The sequence below is a fragment of the Tasmannia lanceolata genome, unplaced genomic scaffold, assembly GCF_043159265.1.
Source record: "Tasmannia lanceolata isolate RefF3 unplaced genomic scaffold, GAP_Taslan_0.1 ptg000007l, whole genome shotgun sequence".
NCBI lineage: Eukaryota > Viridiplantae > Streptophyta > Magnoliopsida > Canellales > Winteraceae > Tasmannia > Tasmannia lanceolata.
The window spans coordinates 9278553-9298198 of NW_027518684.1; the positions used below are offsets into that span (position 1 = coordinate 9278553).

The 19646-nt window shown below is 38.2% G+C and overlaps 3 protein-coding genes across 3 annotated transcripts; 2 read left to right on the forward strand and 1 right to left on the reverse strand.

The window, feature by feature from the left end:
- Positions 1-150: 150 nt before the first annotated feature.
- On the forward strand, positions 151-1793 carry LOC143880931 (uncharacterized protein At1g66480-like). The gene is made up of 2 exons (XM_077383910.1): positions 151-1259; positions 1591-1793. Exon 1 carries the CDS (start codon positions 669-671, stop codon positions 1245-1247), a length of 579 nt encoding a protein of 192 aa, XP_077240025.1. The 5' UTR covers positions 151-668; the 3' UTR covers positions 1248-1259; positions 1591-1793.
- Positions 1794-6079: 4286 nt separating this feature from the next.
- Positions 6080-10491, forward strand: LOC143881772 (small ribosomal subunit protein eS10z-like). The gene is made up of 5 exons (XM_077385047.1): positions 6080-6217; positions 6293-6341; positions 6413-6692; positions 7818-7953; positions 10197-10491. The coding sequence occupies exons 1-5, from the start codon at positions 6215-6217 to the stop codon at positions 10281-10283; spliced, it is 555 nt and encodes a 184-aa protein (XP_077241162.1). The 5' UTR covers positions 6080-6214; the 3' UTR covers positions 10284-10491.
- Positions 10492-12105: 1614 nt separating this feature from the next.
- LOC143880932 (PI-PLC X domain-containing protein At5g67130-like) lies at positions 12106-16875 on the reverse strand. The gene is made up of 8 exons (XM_077383911.1): positions 16667-16875; positions 16460-16582; positions 16239-16376; positions 14901-14999; positions 14519-14822; positions 13139-13362; positions 12614-12700; positions 12106-12400 (listed from the first exon to the last, which is right to left on the reverse strand). Exons 1-8 carry the CDS (start codon positions 16730-16732, stop codon positions 12239-12241), a joined length of 1203 nt encoding a protein of 400 aa, XP_077240026.1. The 5' UTR covers positions 16733-16875; the 3' UTR covers positions 12106-12238.
- Positions 16876-19646: the final 2771 nt, after the last annotated feature.

Consider the following 19646-nt stretch of genomic DNA (forward strand, 5'->3'; position numbering starts at 1 on the left):
AGGGAGAATGCACATGGCCCACTTACGGATTGCCTGTCAAAAACAAAAACAAGTACCCTTACAAAGTCGAAAACTAAAGCAAGGTGAGTTTCACTTGGCCTTTTTAATTGTGTTCTTAGTGGGCGAATAAAGCTTGTAGTTAGTCAAAATTATCACAAAACTTCACAAGGAGATGACATACTATGTGCAAGCATTATTCATGCAGAAAATAGTTGCTTTTATGACTAAATTTATATGAGACAAAAATAACAAGATTCCTTAGTTTTGAAATCAATTTTAAATTTCAAACAAATGTCAAACAAAAACCCAGATTTCTTTTGGAAACCATCACTGAGCAACCTCTGCAAACATATATAGGAGAAAGAGGAAGAGAGAATGTCAGCCATTTCTAATGATGTACTACATAGTATATGTGTGATTATAAAGGGACGGGGTGGTGCAAATTTGATCATCCAATCATGTTGGCCCCATTCTACTTTTCCCTACATCAGCGGCTACAGTATAAAAACTTCTTCATAGATTGATGAAATCCAAACCTTCACGCAACAATCTTTAAAGCATCCGAGGCCATTTGACCTCCGACCACAACTACTAATTAACCGTTCTTATCCTCCATTAACACCCTTCCACTTCCTCTAAAAACAAAAAAGAAAGCAACATAGAAAGAAATGGGAAACTGCATAAGAGGAAGGAGGAGGGCCAAGGTGATGAAATTAGACGGCGAGACGTTCAAGTTGAAAATTCCGGTCCAAGTTGCAGACGTGCTCAAGGACTACCCAGAGCACGTCTTAATGGACTCGGATGCGGTCCGGCACATGGGGGTCCGAGCAAAGCCATTAGAACCAGAGGAGAATTTGAAGCCCAAGAGACTCTACTTTCTAGTTCAACTTCCCAAGCTTCCGGACCCTATAAGGCCGGCCCGGGTCCGCTCTGGGGTCATCAAGTTGAGTGCCAAGGAGAGGCTCGAGAGCCTCATGTTGTCTCGCCGGTCCATGTCGGACGTATCGATAGTAAAGGCGAACCCGTCCATAGTACCATCCGCGTTGGAGGGAGGTGGTGACTCGGTCGGACCGGTTCGGGTTCGGGTAAGATTGCCCAAAGCTCAGGTGGTTAAGCTGATAGAAGAAAGCAAAGATGCTGATGAAGCAGCTGAGAGGATCATAGAACTTTGTGTCGCTTATAAGGGAAAAGGTGTGGAAGGCAACAATATGACTCAGTTTGAGCCGAGTCGGAGGGAGGAGAGCTGAAAGCCGAGTCAGGTATAGCAAGTCTGCTGACCGAGTTTCGCTCGTCTTATTTTATTGACTCGGACTGCTTGAATGGGTAGTGTTTCTTTAGCAGAACCCAATTATTAAACATATTCTCTACCACGCACCCTAGTCTTTCTATTTAACCTTCCGTCTTTCCTTCTTTTGATTTTTGGCCATTTAGGAATTGTTGAGCAACATATTCCATATTAATTAGCAGGGTTTAATTATCAGCATTTAATCTGCTATACTTGTATTTTTTTTCCTCTTTCTCTTTAATTTTTTTTTAATAGAATGTTGTGTTTTGGCTAACTTTTCATGTTGGGGTGACATGATTTTGCAGAAATTAGGAGTGAGATTCTTGCCGCATCCAAGGAGGAGCTAGGACTGGTTTAGTCCAGGACCCTCTCTCATATCCATCCCTAATGAACCACCAACCGAGCAGGACATAGGCTGTATCTCTATCTGCGACCATGCATGTATCTACTCTCTATCTATTGATATGTGTATATTGGGAAATAATATATGCACTCCATATTGTCTTGATAGGGGTGCTCCACACTTTACCCTGACACTTTTTTATACAATGAGAAGAGTGGGATTATTACAACAAGGGAGTTAAGATATCATTTAACCAGTTGTCAAAGGCTATACATTTCCCAAAAAGCTGTCTACAGTCTGTTAAAAAGTGTAAAACAAACAAGGTAAGTTTGCCACATTGTCAAAACATGGCCGCGCAGACATTAGTATATCGTGTGTCATCACATTATCAAAACATGGCCGTGCGGATATCAGTATATCATGAGTGTAGGCATGTCTAGGCAATTTTACAAAAAGAACACAGCTCACTTTTACTCCGTGTGCATTAGTATTAGTTTTTTCATAGGTGAGTTACCAGTCTTTTACTGGTTTTTAGGAGCTTTTCATGCACCCCTCACTCACACCTTCTCAATTCATTCAATCTCCCACGGTCCCACCCATCTCTCACAACTTGCCCTACAAATATTGTTAGTATTTTAATGGTTAAAAATGAGACTTTTAACTTTTCAAAAGTTTCCAAACATTTGAATTTCCCACCCAAGTTTTTAAGTATTCAAAAAGATTCTCTCTTTTTGAGGTTTCCCACCAAAATTTCAAAATACTTTTGGAGGAGGCTCCCTTACCTCTCAAAAATTTAGTCCAAGATGGGAAAGTGAAAGAGATTCTCCTATCCATATAAGATGGAGTGTTGAGACAAAGGCTTAGGCCTTTCAAGAGCATTCAATTTGTTTGCCTTGGGAATTTTACAAAGAACAACAAGAACAAATAAAAAACACACGCACACGCCGAGCCGTGCTGGGTCGCTTGTGGGTGTGGGTTACCAGTCTCTTCAAATGTGACCATTAAAACCCTTCTTAAAACGTTTTAACAAACGGCTCTATTTTTTTAAAATAGCGTTTAAAGGGCTGTGCCTTTACAAGGTGTCTTTAACAGACACGTTTTGCTTATAAATTCATATCTTTACCAACGTTTTTCACACACAATCATTCTTTGTCTTCCCTCTCTGTTCAGAGCAGAGAATTGCTTTTCCTTTCCTCACTTCTTCCTACTGTGATAAAAATAGTGCCTTACGTTTTTCTTCTCTCCTTCTCTATTTTATTATTTCTTGTTAGGCAGCTGGAGTGTTCATCGTCTGGTTCAGATCTATCTGATCGTGCACTTCAGATAGATATTGACGATGCGTCGGGTTGTTGTATCCCGAGGGTGATTGCATTTACATCTGTTGCACCGAAGGCTTTTCCGCAGAGGCGCAAAATCACCTTAAAGAGAGCGACCTAGTCCGTGCCCCATCTCACCGCATCGAAAAGGTTCTACTCATTAGTTTTCTTTTCTACTTTTTTTTTGCAGAAATACAGGCATGCCATATTTATATTTGGAGGAAATTTTTACAACCAAGATTTCATGGAATATTTTTTCATGATGGCCAAACATGCCTAAGTCTTCAATTGTCCACGGTAGCCGTGACACTTACACCACATAAGCATGAGGTTGAACCATTGAAGAATGTACTCCCCCAAATGAAATTGTATATATATTATGTAATGTGAAGACGACAGATAACATTATTTACTTATTTAGGTCTTTCGGATTTTCATTCATCCAATATTAATATCCTACTAAAAAAGCTAGGATTTAGTTAAATGATGGGTCTCAATCAAATGGACTTAAGAAGCCATGTGGGACCCTTATAGCCACATTCTACTATATATCCTCTCAATCCTTGAATCCTACTCTATTAATAGTCAAGTGGGTTGTTGCTATCTTACACATCATATATATATATATATATATATATATATGATGTGTAAGATAGAGAGAGAGAGAGAGAGAAATATGGATCTTCTTCTTGTTGGTATATTCTAACTTCATGTTAGTTTATTGCAACATGCACTAGATATATGAGACGTGGCCTTTTCTTGAATTAGGAATGAATTGAAGTTCTTTAGATCTTCTCCTTCATTAATTCATGATTATCCTGTAATTCACCGTAAATTCTTATTCTGCCAATGACAGGTAGAGAAGCAATACACTAAAAACAAGATCTGGAATATAAAAGTGAAATGGGTGTGCTTGAATCAGAAACAACAAATAGAAAGAACAAAATAAAAATAAAATTATATACGGGGATATAAAATAAATCAAATAAAAGTGAAGCATTTCCAGTTTTCTAAGTTTGTACTGTGGCTTCTAGGATAAGTTTCATCAGCCTTAATTATACTATGTCACGGTAGGCCAATACGCTCGGCTAGCTGTTGTGTTGAGTGAGGGACCCATGTCTTCTTGTTGGTGCACGAAGAAAGTAAGACAAGGTCATGTACTCATGTCGGGATATATATCAAATTTATGAATAATTTTGATTTTATCATTAAGTCATGTATCCACTGGTTAAGGCCATCACAAAGAATGCTGAATAAGCTTGCAACTTGGGTAGACCCGACCTGAGAAACTATCTTGAGTAGCTAGGGTCGGATTTACAAATCACGGCCATAAAAAACCTCGAGCCGTCCCGACTTGAGATTATTTCTCGGATAGGGTGGGGTTCTGGAAAGATATAGTTATGTCTTGGACTTAGGTAAGGTTGTGAAAAGAAATAGTTATTTCTCGGATATGGTAGGGTTCTTGAAAGATATAGCAGATCTCGAATAGAGTAGGAAAGATATAGCATTCCTCTTGGAAAAATACAGAACTCCATGCGAACGCACCGTATAAAATCTCGGACCCTATGAATTCCAAAACATCCTCTTCATGTCTTTAGTAGTGGATAAATTTCAAGATGATAGTGAGTCGAAGGTGTTTTCACCCTGTTGTGACCAAAGTGTGACCCAGAATCAGCTTTCCACTTTTATATAGAAGGCTTAGATTAGTCTCACCAAAACATGTTTTTTAATCTTAGCCCTTGAAAGGGTGATTTTTGGGTGACACACTCAATCATGATGGAGGTTGCTTAACCTCCCATCGTGACTAAATGTGTCACCAGAAATCAACCTTTCAATTTTTGTGAATGGCTGAGATTGATCTCACTAAAAATATGTTTTTTAATCTCATCGGAAAAGTTTGGAAAGGAAAAATATTTCTAAAATTTCCTATTTTACACACGAAAAAAGATAACTTGAACCAACCTTATTTAATTTTTACTTTGCGGGACATTCAATTTATGATACTATCCCTCTAAATTTATGATAATCATATCATTTATCTCTAAATCGTGAAAAGAAAAAAATTTCTCAAGAAAATATTTTCTATCAAAAATGCTTTTCTTGCAATCCAACAAGGGCCTAAACAATCATAACCATAGCTACAAGTCGATTTCGCATTGTGCCTCACGCAAACAAGATCTTCGTACAACCCTTAAGTACACAACTAAGGTTCTAGCCCCAGACTAGGGGTTAGCATGTCACAAGAAGCCGAAGGGGTTGGAGGAAATCACCCCACTTAGACAGGAGTGCCCACTGAATGTCTTGTGAAGGGAAAAATGGCTAAGAGGAAAATTATGCTCTGTATGGTTGCCGGGTTTTTTTTGTTCCTGGGAGTTATGTGGGAGAAAAAAATACCCTGGGAGATAGGTGGGAAAAAAAAAGTCCTAGAAGTTTCCTGGTAAAATAAAAATCCCATGTTTGGTTATGTGGGAGAAAAAAATACCCGGGGAGATATGGTGGGAAAAAAAAAAACCTTTGTTTGGTTGCTTGAACTGTTGGATAGAAAAAAATTCTTCTCAAGCTTATTTTTGGTTCCTGAGTTTATTTTTGTTCCTGGGGTTATCTTGGGATGGGATGAAAAGGCAATCATTACAAAAGTGGGATTAAAAAATTCACCCCACAAGTAATCATTACAAGAGTGGGATTAAAAAAAACCTAGTGCTAAAAGGCAACCAAACATGGGATGGGACCAAAATTTAACTTACTCTCCCACACAACTCCCAGGAACAAAAAAAACCCAGCAACCAAACAGAGCATTAGGGATGCAACTCGGGTCGGGTTGAGGAACCATTTACTTAGTCCAAACCCAACCCGACTGTTGTTTTTGGGTTGAACCCGACCCGAGTTGCTCCCCTGTAGGAAATATAATAAAAGGCTATTGATATTTGCGCGACCATCCTTTAATAATGGGGGTAACTCGCTTTGTTTTGCACTTCTCAATTTGGCTGTTGAGGGTTTTTTGGGGAATTGCAGTAGCGCTAGACAGCTGGATGAACATCTAAAACATTGTGAGTTTGGCCCATTATCATTGACAAAGAGTTTTTACGGCCCACGAACGCTGGTGAAAATAAATTAGCAGCTGTTTTCATTAAATGACAAGATTACCCCTGCTTATAGAATCCGATAAATAAAACATCCCTTGCGTCAAATTTTAGGGTTAGGGTTTTTGTGTCTCTCCTGCTTTTGTAGACAGTTTCAGGAAAAAATTCCATCTCTCTCTGATCATCAACCATGGTAAGTAGAATCAATACCCCTTTTTCTTTTCTTTTTCCCCTTTCAAAACGCTATTAATCTCTCAACTGTCTTCAGATTATCCCAAAGAAAAATCGCCATGAGATCTCCAAATACCTATTTCAAGGTCAGTTCTTCATCTTTCATATGCACTTTCTATTTGATTCTTTCATTATCGTCTCTCTTTGTGAATTACAGAGGGCGTATTGTATGCGAAGAAAGATTACAATCTCGCGAAGCATCCCCTTATCGATGTTCCAAATCTCCAAGTGATTAAGCTGATGCAGAGCTTCAAATCTAAGGAATATGTGAAGGAGACTTTTGCTTGGATGCATTACTATTGGTATCTAACTAATGATGGGATCGAGTTCTTGAGAACTTTCTTGAATCTTCCATCTGAGATCGTACCTGCGACTCTCAAGAAATCGTTGAAGCCCGCTGGCCGTCCGATGGGCGGGCCCGGTGGAGACAGGCCTAGGTATATGCGATTTCTATCTGTTTCTCTTTAAAGGAAATTTTTACTGTTAGGGTTTCAATTCATGGATCTTGTGCATTGATTTTGACGTCACGAATGTGATTTTTATCAGTTTCTCGACTGTTAGGGTTTCAATTCATGGATCTTGGGTATTGATTTTGATGTCACCTATTCGACTAGGATTTCAATTCATGGATCTTGGGTATTGATTTTTATATCACCTATATTCGACTAGGGTTTCAATTCATGGATCTTGGGTATTGATTTTGATGTCACCTATTCGACTAGGGTTTCAATTCATGGATATTGGCTGTTGATTTTTATATCACCTATTCGACTAGGGTTTCAATTCATGGTTCTTGGGTATTGATTTTTATATCACCTATTCGACTAGGGTTTCAATTTATGGATCTTGGGTATTGATTCTGTTGATTTTTATATCACCTATTCGACTAGGGTTTCAATTCATGGTTCTTGGGTATTGATTTTTATATCACCTATTCGACTAGGGTTTCAATTTATGGATCTTGGGTATTGATTTTTATATCACCTATTCGACTAGGGTTTCAATTCATGGATCTTGGGTATTGATTTTGATGTCACCTATTCGACTAGGGTTTCAATTCATGGATCTTGGCTATTGATTTTTATATCACCTATTCGACTAGGGTTTCAATTCATGGTTCTTGGGTATTGATTTTTATATCACCTATTAGTGGAAATTCAATTACTTACTCAGTTTCATGTATTTTTTATGTCAAGAATTGCATTATGCTGCCAAGTAGGGTTTCAATTGCAATGTTAATATTGATTTAATGTGCTTATGTTGTTAAAAAATAGTCAATAAATTTTTATGAAGTAAAAATAAAATAAAAAATATCACACAAATTTCAACTTAAATTGCTTTCAATTAAAAAAAAAAATCATTCACATGTATTTTTACTGGATTTTCTTTTTTCTTTTATTTTGTTAAGCTGACCATGCTAACTGGTTGGAGTTGGTAAAAAGAAATATGTAAGGTTTGGTTAAAGACGTGATTTGGATTATGGTTATTGTTTTCTGGTTAATGCCTTGGAAACTGGACCAGCTCATGTTTTAGTTTCTCTTTCTAATTTCTCTTTTTTGCAGGGGGCCACCTCGCTTTGAAGGTGACAGACCAAGGTTCGGGGGTGATAGGGATGGTTATCGTGGAGGTCCTCGTGGGGGACAAGGGGAATTTGGTGACAAGGGTGGTGCTCCACCTGAATTTCAACCATCCTTTAGGGTAAACACCTCTCATCTCTTTGATCAATTATGGAATTGTATTTTGCCTCCTGATCAATATTACATAGAATACATGTAGTTCATTATTAGCATGCATATTTTCTCGTGTCCAAGGACTGCATTTAACTATGGAGATAAGTCCCTGCTGTTGTTAGAATTTCGTCCTTATTATGGTTTCATTGTTTTATTGCACTGGTCGGTTCTTAAGTCCCTCATAGGACTTCTAGTAGAATGACATTAAAGCAATAAGCAGCATGGTAGTGTATAGTTTATTGCTCCCAAATAAGGAAAAAGAGTTTTGATTGCTTCCTATGATTTATTTTTGGGCTCCCACTATGTCAAGGCATTGTGGGGACTAATGGTAGAAAGAGTTGAAAAGAAACTTGCATCATGGAAACAAAGATTTGTTATCTTTTGGTTTTAGAAATGTTTTAATTTATTCTATTCTTCCCTAAATTCCTTTTAGATCTTTCAGACCTTCTCACAATTCGTGTTGTAATTTGAACAACGACATAAAGTATACCATTAATTTAGAGGACTATGAATAAAGAAAGGGGGAACTAGCATTTTTTTGAAAGATAAAGGGGGAACTAGCATTGGAAGCTTGAAATTGAGCAACAAGGTACTCTTGGGAAGTGGTTATTGACATTTGGAAAAAAAAACATGATGTGTTCTGGGACAATGTTATGCTTCATAAATATGGGATTTGGAGGGAGGGAAGGAAGGAGGCTGGGAGGGAAGGAGGGGTGTAAGAATGGGTATGTTAAGTAAAACAGCATAGATAGCTTGGCTTCCTTGCTTGGCATCCTTGGAGGGTTCCCACATCTCCCTGTTTAGGAGGTATGTTAAGTAAAACAGCATAGGTAGCTTGGCTTCCTTGCTTAGCATCCTTGAGGGTTCCCACATCTCCCTTTTTGGGGGTGATAAGAGGGTTTTGACGATATCTCCACACTCTCCTCTGCACCTTCTTTTGTCAGTTTGTCAGCTTTTTCAGTAAATGGCCTCTTCATATGCTGAAATTGTGACCCAGTTTTCCGAACTAGATCCTTGATTTCCAACGTATTGCTTGCTGACGTAACGTCCAAAGCCCCCTAGTTTGGAAGCCCATGCCAAGACATTAGCCGAATCGCCTTAATTGATTAAGTGACTAGGCCTAATATTCATGTAGCATCTGTGCTCCCAAAGTAGAGCCCTTGCTTCCACCCCGTTATCATCACAAATTCCCCCTGGGCCCGAAAAGCAGATTAGTAGTCTACAACTAGAATCTTGGAGTGTGGCATCGATGCCCACTCGTCCCGAGTTTCCTTTTGAGCTACCATCAAAATTTAGCTTCATCCATCCTCATGGTGGAGGGATCCCTCTTGGTGCAGCTTTAACTTTTTTTCCTCTTTCGCTCATAACCATTTGCCTATTTTCTAGAATACCCCTATGTTGTAGCTTGGGGACGACTTTTATCTTCTTAGAGAAATGACATGATGGCCCAAAATACTTAATACATATCCTACCATAATCTATGGGAGAATGGACACAGATCAATAAATGGTTTAGGCCATGTCTAGCAACCAGGATTTTGTTTTTTCATGATAAATTGGTTTCTCCTAGTGGTGGTGGAGAGGGATAGGTGGGTGGGAGGAGGAGAGACTTGAGAGGGCACGATTGAGTGGAGGGTGAGCGGTGGCTAAAAAACCAGGACAAAGTCTGTCTCGGTTTCTCCTAGTGAGTGGTGAGAGAGGGGTATTGTGTTGATCTTCTTGTTCACCACCGTCCAAGCAAAAGCCACTGCTCTTGGTGGGACAAAGGATTTCCAAATTCTCGCATGGCTAGATCTTTCTCTGTTCTCCAAGTTCACCCTGGAAACAAGCAGGTGGTGTTGAAGGCTGTTGAGGGCTATAGCCTATAGGTCATCCTACAAGTTTATCTACCGAAGGAAAGAGGAATGAAAAGGGAAACAATGGCATGTGTTGGATGCATGCTGTACCTGCAATAATCATAATACCTAAGGTTTTGTTTTCTTTTCACTCAATCCCAACTTAAAACTTGTGAATTTTTATGGCAACTGAACTATTTGATATGGTTGAAGCAAATGTCATGACAATTTTTTTTTTGAAAGAAAATGTCATGAGAATTTCTTTCAATTATTTTGTGAAACTATTAAGTATGTGAGGATGATTGAAACTCATTAGTGATTAGCAGGAAATTATAGTGGTCAATCTCTAATAGGTTTGCTTCTGTTAACCCTTGCAGGGTGGTGCTGGTGCTGGTGGTAGGCCTGGGTTTGGGAGAGGTGGTGGTGGATATGGCGCAGGGCCCGCATCTTCGTCACTTGAGTAGTTAGTGTCTTCTTTCTCTCGTTTTTTGGCATCTTCTTTTGTTTGCCACATTATGCAAGTTTAGCCCGTTGGGAATTTTGTATTTAAGACTGAGTAAAAGCATCTTTCCCCGACCTAAATAGATATTTTGATTCCTAGTTTTCTTTCCTGTTTGAGCTGACATGCTTGTATTATGTGCGATAATATCCATCTCCTTTTGTTTGAATGTCTGCTGATGGCCCCATATGCATTGTTCCTTGAAGTATGAATGGTTGACATGGTATATCCCTGTTACGTGAATTCTTCTATAGGGCGAAGAATCCACGTCTCGGATTCTAATACTTTAACATTCTTTAAGACACTTTAGATCTCTTCTATCTCTGTTGTTTCTAAATACTACTGCCACGATGTTTTGAGTTTTACCCATCGTAATATTAAGTTTCTTAAATGAACATATTATATCTCCTTAACCTATTAAAATGTTCAATATACTACTTGTTATAACCATATTATTATGTGAAACAATAAAATTTGAAAATTGATTAAAATATTATGGCGAATCCATGAATCGTCCTATTTTAGATTTCGGATTCTGACACTCCTCCATACTCATGCAACATAGCATGGTATGTGCTTACTAGTTACAACCATGGTTTGAAATTTCGGTTTTCGGTGGGGACCGAAACCGGTATTTGGCGAAATAAAATATTTCGCCAGTTGGAATTTCGGTGGTCCAAAATTTTGAGAAAATGCATTTTTTATTTAAAAAAAAAAATGTTACAAAAATTCGGTCCGAAATTTCGGCATTTCGGAATTCCGAACGGGAGTACCAAATTTCGACTGGAATTTTGGTCGAAATTTTGGTTTTCTGAATGTCCGAAACGGTTACCGAAACTGAAATTTTAAACCATGGTTACAAACTTACAACAACGAGCCACTGTTTGTAGTGTGGGGCCATCTTGAGATTGCCCATATCATTGGAGATTTCGACCTTAAAAGTATCTACAATTGAATTTATTCAAGAAAACTCTTAAGGCCCCTTTGTATTGAAGGGCTAGGATTGTCTATTCTGCATTGGGCCAAAGCTGGGGCAATCTCATGTGTGGCCCACAAAATGAATCGCCTCGGTTGCCACTTGGGAAGCATGTGTTTACTGGGATATTGTATCCCCAAAATGGTCCATAATTGTGAATGATATTAGCATTAATATAGTAAATATTTCAGGTGTTTAATATTTTGAGAGAAGGCATTTTGACAGACTTGAACCCTAATACTTTGAAACTTTGCATAAAAAACCCATCTAAGCTATACTAATCGTGGTTTCCATTATATTGGAAAATTCAAAACCTACTAGGGGGTGTGCATTTCAAATCAGACCTGGTTATGGAAAACGTAGGATCAGATCATCATCACATGCCGGACAGGGTTTCAAAATTTGTATCTTTCAAATTTAAACATGGGAAATAATATATTCGCCTCTTATTTTTACTTGGGACAGCCTCCCTCTACAGTAAAAGAGTAGTCATAAATACAGCAGAGGGTGCTGTCCCAAGTACAAAAAACAAGGCCCATATGGCACTTCCCTTTGTTCATTAGATTGATCCCACGATTTTATGGAGAACTACTCTCTGAAGAAGCCTGGTCGATCTATTCGTTAATGGCTTTTCTTTTCAGTTAAAACTGTATCTATGGATACACATGTCCAACTTCTTCACATGGCAGTCACATTATAAGTGTCCATTCAAGTGGGGCTAAAACTCTGGTAAAGCTGTTTCATTCTTAGTAAATAGTCCTTTTACCCACTTTTCATAAAGGACACTATTCAGCAGATGAAGAAACTTGCAGAAAGGCAATCACAACGTTTGTTATTGAATTTCAATCAACAAAATGATAAATAAATGGGTTAGCAACCATTTTCTACCATTAACATGATTTTGTTATAAGAGAAAATTGAACATTTTAAAGCTATTAAATGAATCATAACAAGAGCAACATTGCCCCTGACCCTGTCTTAAGCAGCCACCACCATGTGAGCGACTTCCTGCCCAAGGTAGCACCAGACTTTTGTGTTATTTGATTAGATGCTAGAGGGCGTAGACCCGCCATTGGAAGGTTGCATACACCAAAGCTGGAATTTGCCTGTTAAAAGACTCAAAACGTAAGTCAAATAAGGATTAGAATTCGGTCTGTTATTAACTGTAATTTCTAAAAGACTCTGTTTCTTTCCACATGAAATGGGTGTAAAACAAAATTTAGGCCCATTTTTCCACTTAAAAAAGGGCCTAATTTTTTGTTTCTTTGCCCCTGAAGATAAAAAACAATCATTTAAGTCCAAAGGTATAATTAATTAACCTTGCAATAGGCAATGTTGCCACACCCACAAGCTAGATGACCATTTGCCACATCTGTAGCTTCTGGGGCTCCCCCTCCATCACTTCTCTGCAACCCGGAACAAATATATAAATATAACATAGATAAGAAATAATATTTCCTGAATAGGAAGCCAAATGTAAGAGAGAAATAGAATGCTTTTGGGCCATTTTTTGATACACGGATTTTAGAATCCAGGTTTATAGTTTGAAAATAGTGTAAAAGAGGGTTCATGATCAAGTTGTTGTATGCTGTCCCGACAGCATTTCTTGTATTTTAAGTGAGAAATTTAGGTTTTAAAAGTCTCGGCATTCTGAGATTTCTAAAATCTGGAAATATGAGAGGATCTGCTATTCTCTTGTTGACGGAAAAAAGGGCGAGAAGTAAAAAAAGGACGGCTGGTCTGCTTCTTCTCTAGTCTCTTGGCTACAATTTTGAAGAAACCCCAGATTCTAAAATCCGCGTATCCAAACAGACCCTTAATCATTCTAACCAATCATGTATTACCTTGTAAAAATCTACAGCTATGAAGTTGGGCCATCGTTTGCCTGCAGATTCATAGCACGTGTTCATCATGGCAATTAGTGGAGCCGAATTATCCTTGCAAGCTCTTGGTAACGCTGGGGTATCGGGGAAATAGTTCACTAAAACAAGTGATCTTGATTTTGTGTTCATAGGAGATGATTCTCCACGATTGGGACAAAAACCCACTTTCATCCCACCATCACCATCTGCGTTTCAGTCACACTATCAGTCAGATGAACAAGAAAAACTCAAACAGATTTAGATGCATTGCAAGGATCAGTAATACATAATTCATCATTCCAAAGTTATTTTAATTTAAGCTTTTGTTAATATTCAGTTATGCACAATGCAAATTGGCTCTAGAAGAACAATAGGACTTTGTATTTTCCAATGCCTGCCTTTCAGTAATGTCTCTGATGAAAAAGGGGAGTGATAAATCGACTCCCCAAATTGATAAATCGACTCCCCATGTGTCTTTCTCTCTCCTCTTGGTTAGAGAGAGAAAGAGGAGAGAGATAGACACATGGGGAGTCGATTTATCACTGCCCGATGAAAAATCTCTGCTTTTGAATAGTATTTGAGCTTTCAATTGAATAACTTTTGTTAGTTACGCTACAAAGTTTGAGGACCTCTTTGGATGCCTCAAAAAATCATTTGCAAACAATCTTATAGGCAAATGATTTTGAAGTTTAAGTACAAGTATTTGCAAATAATGCTTATAGTATTCTTCCAAATAATATATGGGCGATGATATTTTCACTCGCCCTGCATTACGCGCACGCTCCCCTTTTTTACCTCAAATCACTTCATAAGGGGAACTAATAGACGAACAGGGATTAGGGATTGGATGTGCTCCTCTACCATGTTCTATACAAATAGAATAACCGATTCATACGGAATGGTAGCGTGCGCGAAATGCAGGGGGGAGTGAAATATCATCTCCCTAATATATTTAGGCCATTGATATCCACACAAGCACATTTTGATTTTGCAAATAATGCTTATAATATTCTTCAAAATAATAGATTTAGGCTTTTGCAGATAACGCTTATAATATTCTTCAAAATAATATATTTAGGCTACTGATATCTGCACGATCACGTTTGATGATTTAACAATCACATTGTATAATTGACTGCTGAGAGCTTTTTTTGCGAATCGTAATAGCCTTTTACAGCTCGTTAAACAATATCAAACAAGGTGAGTCTGCCTCGTTATCAAAATATGGTTGTGCGGTTATCAATAACCTAAATCTACTGGCTTCCAAAGAGGCCCTAATATCTCATTTGATAAGAGCTAAATTTAGTGGAATCCATAGAGGCTCTAATTGGATGTGCATTCACAAAAGAAAAATGGGCTTACATTGGTTTTCTACCATGTATCTCCATTGATACGCGATACCTTCAGAGGCCTCCTTGGCTGATTTTGAGGTGAAGACGATCAAACGCTGATTCTTACTAATCATATCATCTACCAGAGGCCAATCCTCCCCATTTTTTGGCATCCTAGACACTGGAAACCAAAATTTTCGTAGGCCAGCAGCATTAAAGAGCTTGGTTAGGCCTTGAGGAGACGTGACATAGTCTTCGATGATTATGGTAATGATCTCCGATGGGTTCGCATCGAGAAACACTTGAATCTCTTTCAGTACGTTAATAGCAGGTTGCTGATTATTAATCAAATACATTAATCGGATTCCAGACAATTAATTGGACTAATAAGATGAAAAAAAATATCTACTTACGAACGCAGTGGCATTGTAGCATTGGCCGCCAAAGGAGTGACACAACCAAATGTCATTAAGGAAGTCATACATATCAAGCATCAATCCTCTAACACCATTCTGCGAGAAACATAATCCTCGTTAAGAAAATCCAAAAATGCTTTCAATTTACAAAGAAATTACATAATCAAAACAGATTTTTACAACATTAAAGCCATATGATAATGCTTTTGCTGTCCGCCCAAAGATCTTTTTTTTTTACGTGACGATCATAACCGTCCGATCACATTTTATGGGTAAAAGTCCGTCATTAAAGATGTTAGCAATGTAGGCATCCCTAGTAAGGGTGTCAATATTGGTCGGAAGCTCGCTCGAGCTCGGCTCGAAAAAAATCAGCTCGAGCTCGAGCTCAGCTCGAATCCTTAACGAGCCGAGCCCGATTTAGGCCAAGCTCGGCTCGGCTCGTTAAGAATTTAATATATTTAAATATATATATATATATATATATATATATATATATATATATATATATATATATATATATATATATATATATATACACACACACACTAAAAGGGTTGTCCAGGGAGTGAAAGGGGGAGGCAAAATATGTCACTTCATTTTTGGAACCCCATTTGTTACTTGGACCACCCCCATAGTGTAAAAAAAGTAGTCAAATTACACTAGATAGGGCTGTCCAGGGAAGATGAGGGGTATGAACTTAATATAACCCGAGCTCGGTAAGGCTCGCGAGCCTGACCGAGCCCGAGCCGAGCTTTTGAGCTTAACGAGCCAAGCCGAGCCTGGCCAAGCTCGGCTCGGCTCGTTTACACCCCTAATCCCTAGACTAGTGGGCCCCATTTTACAATCATTCACCCATGACCAATTTATCGAATCCCTTCCTTTACTGTTTATTACTAGCGTTCCTGGCACTTTTTATGCAAGGATGTAAGATGGGGGTCCCACTCCATCAAAACAAAACATGTAAAATGGTGGACCCCACCCTATGCATGGTTTTAGATGGAAATGGTGGGCCGTACTCCATAAAAAAATGAGCGTTGGATTTTTGGGTTCTAGTGAAGGGATAGTTTAGTGGGGGCCTATTAATCTATTATTGGGTTTGATGCATCAACTACTTTACTAATTATAATCGGTTTATATGCTCGTATCTAACACTTTACCTAACTTCATTTCTACACGACTCCACCATGTAAATCATTCTCTTTGCGTGAAGCAAAAAAACAAACTGGTATTTGCATCCCCTTGTTTTGATACTGGCACCTCTTTGTTTCAAAACTTACCGCTGAGTAAAACAGACAAAAGAAAAAATGGAGAAGAGAGAGCAGAGAAAAACCTCACATTGAGCTGAGTGGTGATGGAATCTTGTTGGTTGGTGGGAGAAATAGGAAAGATTCCCAAAGCTGATTTTTCTCCAAAAATAGAAAAAGAGTTATGAGTAGTGAGCCATGAATATTGATTAAAAGGGAGCCCCTTCACCTTCAAAAAAACAAACAAAAACAAAATCAATGATAATATGAAAGAGGAGATTGAAGCTGTCCAAGTTCTTTCTTTGTAGCTACCTTTGATTTCGGATCCAAAGGTTGGATCCGAGTACATCTAGGGTGAAAGTTGCCGTTCCACAAACATGTTTCGCAGTGTAACCCTTGGTCGCAGTTTCTATCCATAATACAGATTTGTCCCATCTGAAGAAAAAGAGAAATTTGAGAAAGAAAATAAAATCCGAGATTCTCAATTTTGTTTTCTAGAGAGAGAGAGAGAGAGAGAACCTTGTTTGCAGTGACAGAGTTGAATAACTGGGCTGCTAATAAGAGAGAGAGATATGCATGTTTCATCTTCGTTTAGAGAGAGAGAGAGAGAGACTCGTTTTCTGTCTCTTTCTCTCTCTAGGGTTTAAAGGAAGGAGTGGAAATGAAGGATAAGTATGAGAATGAGAGACATTCGGGAAACTGAAGAATATCGGAGATTTATCGGGCTCTGTCTTCTTCTAATAATATGATAAGACAAAAGGACTTTAAAGTTAATGGTTCAGATTTTTCTTGGCTAAATTTAAAAGAGGTTTGAGGGATCAAGGGCTAAGATCATTCCTTCAATTCAATGGGTCAGATTAGTCAATCTGAGATTTAAAAAAGTGTGTTTTACACTTAGAAAGAGGCTAAAATGACTAACAGATATCCTTCTCTCGCACTTTTCAAATCAAAGTCCATAAACTGAGGAAAGGGGCCCACTTCTAAAGGTGAGTGGCAAAAGTATTTTCCTCCTTTTTAGGCTACTGATATATGCACTACCACATTATGATAATTGCACTAACTCACATTGTCTTTTCTTTTCTAATTGGCTTCTAAGAGCTTTTTCGAAATTATAGTAACCTTCAGAGTTGGTTAAATAGTAAAAGACAAGTTCAGGTAGTGCAATTATCAAAACATGGTCAGCCTTTTATTTTAAAGTCGTTCAAATGTGTCGTAGGAGTTTTCTTTCGTCGACCTTTGTTGCTTTCTTGAAGCATGTGCCGCAGTTGCTTTCTGTTTTTTCCTCCTTATCTCTGCTTTTGTTTTGGCTACTGATATCCACACGAACATATGTTTTGATAATAGGGCCAAATCAACATGTTTTTTACACTTTTTTTTTATGGGGCGGCCCAGGGAAGAAAAAGGGGCGAATATATTATTTCCCTTTCCATTGGGTCTGATAAGAGCTTTTGGGGAATTGTCTTAGCCATTGAGAGCGGTTTAAAGAGTGTAAAATAAGGAGAGTTAGAAACATGGTCATGGTGATTTGAGTAGCCTTTTTTCATTCATTTCGAAATGAGTTGGTCTTTTCACAAAAGGCATTTCGCAGCTAACTTCTTAAGGTGAGATTTTCTTGGCAAGCTTGTTTTTGTTTTTGCTCTTCGATTATGATAGTTGAAACTAGAGCCTTATTACATTGGCTTAGATATTGCAAAACTTTATGCCTCACTAATATTTGGATTGAATCTGATAACCTAATCCTGGTTAATCTCATTAAAAACAACAATAAGCATCCATGGTCTATCTATTATTTTCTCAGAGATATACACTCTCATTTCTGAAATAAATTGCTTCATATCTCACAAGTATAGAGAAGGTAATTGTGCTGCAGATTCGTTGGCTGATCATGCTTCTTCTACTATACTTAATGATACCTTTTGGAACTGGTTGGATCTCCCAAGAGACACAAGGGGGCTGTTAGATCTGATCAGCTCCGTATTCCTAATGTTATCAATAAATTTTTTGGTGCCGCCCCGGGTTACAAAATAAATTCCGGGTTTAAAAAAAGCTAACTTCTTTAGGAGAGAACAGCCCCCCCTTCATAAGACGATCTATGTAGCTATTCTCTCCCAAAAAAGTGAGCCGCGTAATGGCTTTCAGGCTATCCCAATATATCGTCTATATGGATATTTTGAAAAAGCTACTGATAGTTGTACTACCATGTTTTGAGAGTGACGCAAACTCACCTTGTCTCTTATTATTATTGCCAAAAAGCTCTCGGCAACCCATTAAAAAGGAAAAAACAAGGCAAGTTCGTATCATTATCAATACATGGTACACTACAAGAAAAATGGTTATTAGTGGGGTATTCTCTTACCTCAGTGCATTAGATACACCAACGGTTTACAAAACGTCGATGTATATTATATTCACCAATGGTCCTTAGCGTCGGTATATTTATATTATAAATACCTTTAGGCACGGTAGCATCAATGACGATCACTAAAAGCATCGGTGTAACTTACACCGACGTTCATTGGCATATGCACCCGTCGGTGAATGTCACTTTTCTTGTAGTGGTAGTGGAAATATCAGCAGTCATTTAATCCGATTTCAGCATGTCCAACGTTTAGCGAATAGCGAGGTGGATTGGCTAGGGATGGAGTTAATAGGGCGAGCTTAGAACTTAAAACTTTTTTTGTATTTTCTTTTATTGCTTTCTTCTCGTTTCTCCGTTCGACCATCTTGTGTTTAAGGTTTTTCCCTCTGTTTTATTATAATTCCCATCGTTTCAAAAAAAAAAAAATCTCACAATATTGAATGCCCTCTTTCTTGACTTGTGTGTCTTCTTCACCAGCTTAAGTTGCTCCCTTGACGCACCGTCCACAAAGCGAGTCAACTCGGCAGCAAGATTGGCTGTAAAAAAAAAAAAAAAAAAACCTGCCCGCAGAACCATTGCCTGGATTCCTTCTTGACGCACCGTCCAAATTTAATTTAACACAATTAGGCCCTGTTCCTTTAAGATTATGTTGTGACTTGTGAGTACCAAACTGATTATTGAACTCAAAATTACGTTTAAATTTGAGCCCAATAATCGGATGTCGTAATCTTAAATGAAGAGGCCCTTAAGAAAAGGAGGGTATCGCTAATCTGGAATAAAGAAGCATTTTTTAGCGGGGTGGAGATGAGCTAATTTTTTGAGCTTGAATCTAGCTTCAAACATTAATCTATTGGCGTTGTTGTTGCCATAGTGAATGAAGAATCCGATCTGATCGCGTGCAAAGCAATAGAAAAAAAATATAAACCTAAGTTTTTGTGGTTCGGTCGAGATGCTTGCATCCACAGGCGAGATCATGATCTTCTACAATGAGAAAGAAGTAAAGATTACAAAGGGATTAACCTGAACCTCACAAACTGTTTTCCTATCTTCTAGACTAGGATCATGCACAAAAAACAACTCCAGAAAAAACCTCATCTCTATTTCCCTTCACATGAGAAATTTCGAAGAAACACTTCTTTT

Bases quoted from the DNA above. Each gene is read 5' to 3' on its own strand.
- LOC143880931 (XM_077383910.1), top strand. From the start codon at position 669: ATGGGAAACTGCATAAGAGGAAGGAGGAGGGCCAAGGTGATGAAATTA.
- LOC143881772 (XM_077385047.1), top strand. The intron at 6,693-7,817 runs GTATATGCGATT...TCTTTTTTGCAG, and splicing joins CCCGGTGGAGACAGGCCTAG to GGGGCCACCTCGCTTTGAAG. The intron at 7,954-10,196 runs GTAAACACCTCT...TAACCCTTGCAG, and splicing joins AATTTCAACCATCCTTTAGG to GGTGGTGCTGGTGCTGGTGG.
- LOC143880932 (XM_077383911.1), bottom strand. From the start codon at position 16,732: ATGAAACATGCATATCTCTCTCTCTTATTAGCAGCCCAGTTATTCAAC. The intron at 16,583-16,666 runs GTTCTCTCTCTC...CTTTTTCTTCAG, and splicing joins ACTCTGTCACTGCAAACAAG to ATGGGACAAATCTGTATTAT. The intron at 15,000-16,238 runs GTGAGGTTTTTC...TGTTTCTCGCAG, and splicing joins CCATCACCACTCAGCTCAAT to AATGGTGTTAGAGGATTGAT.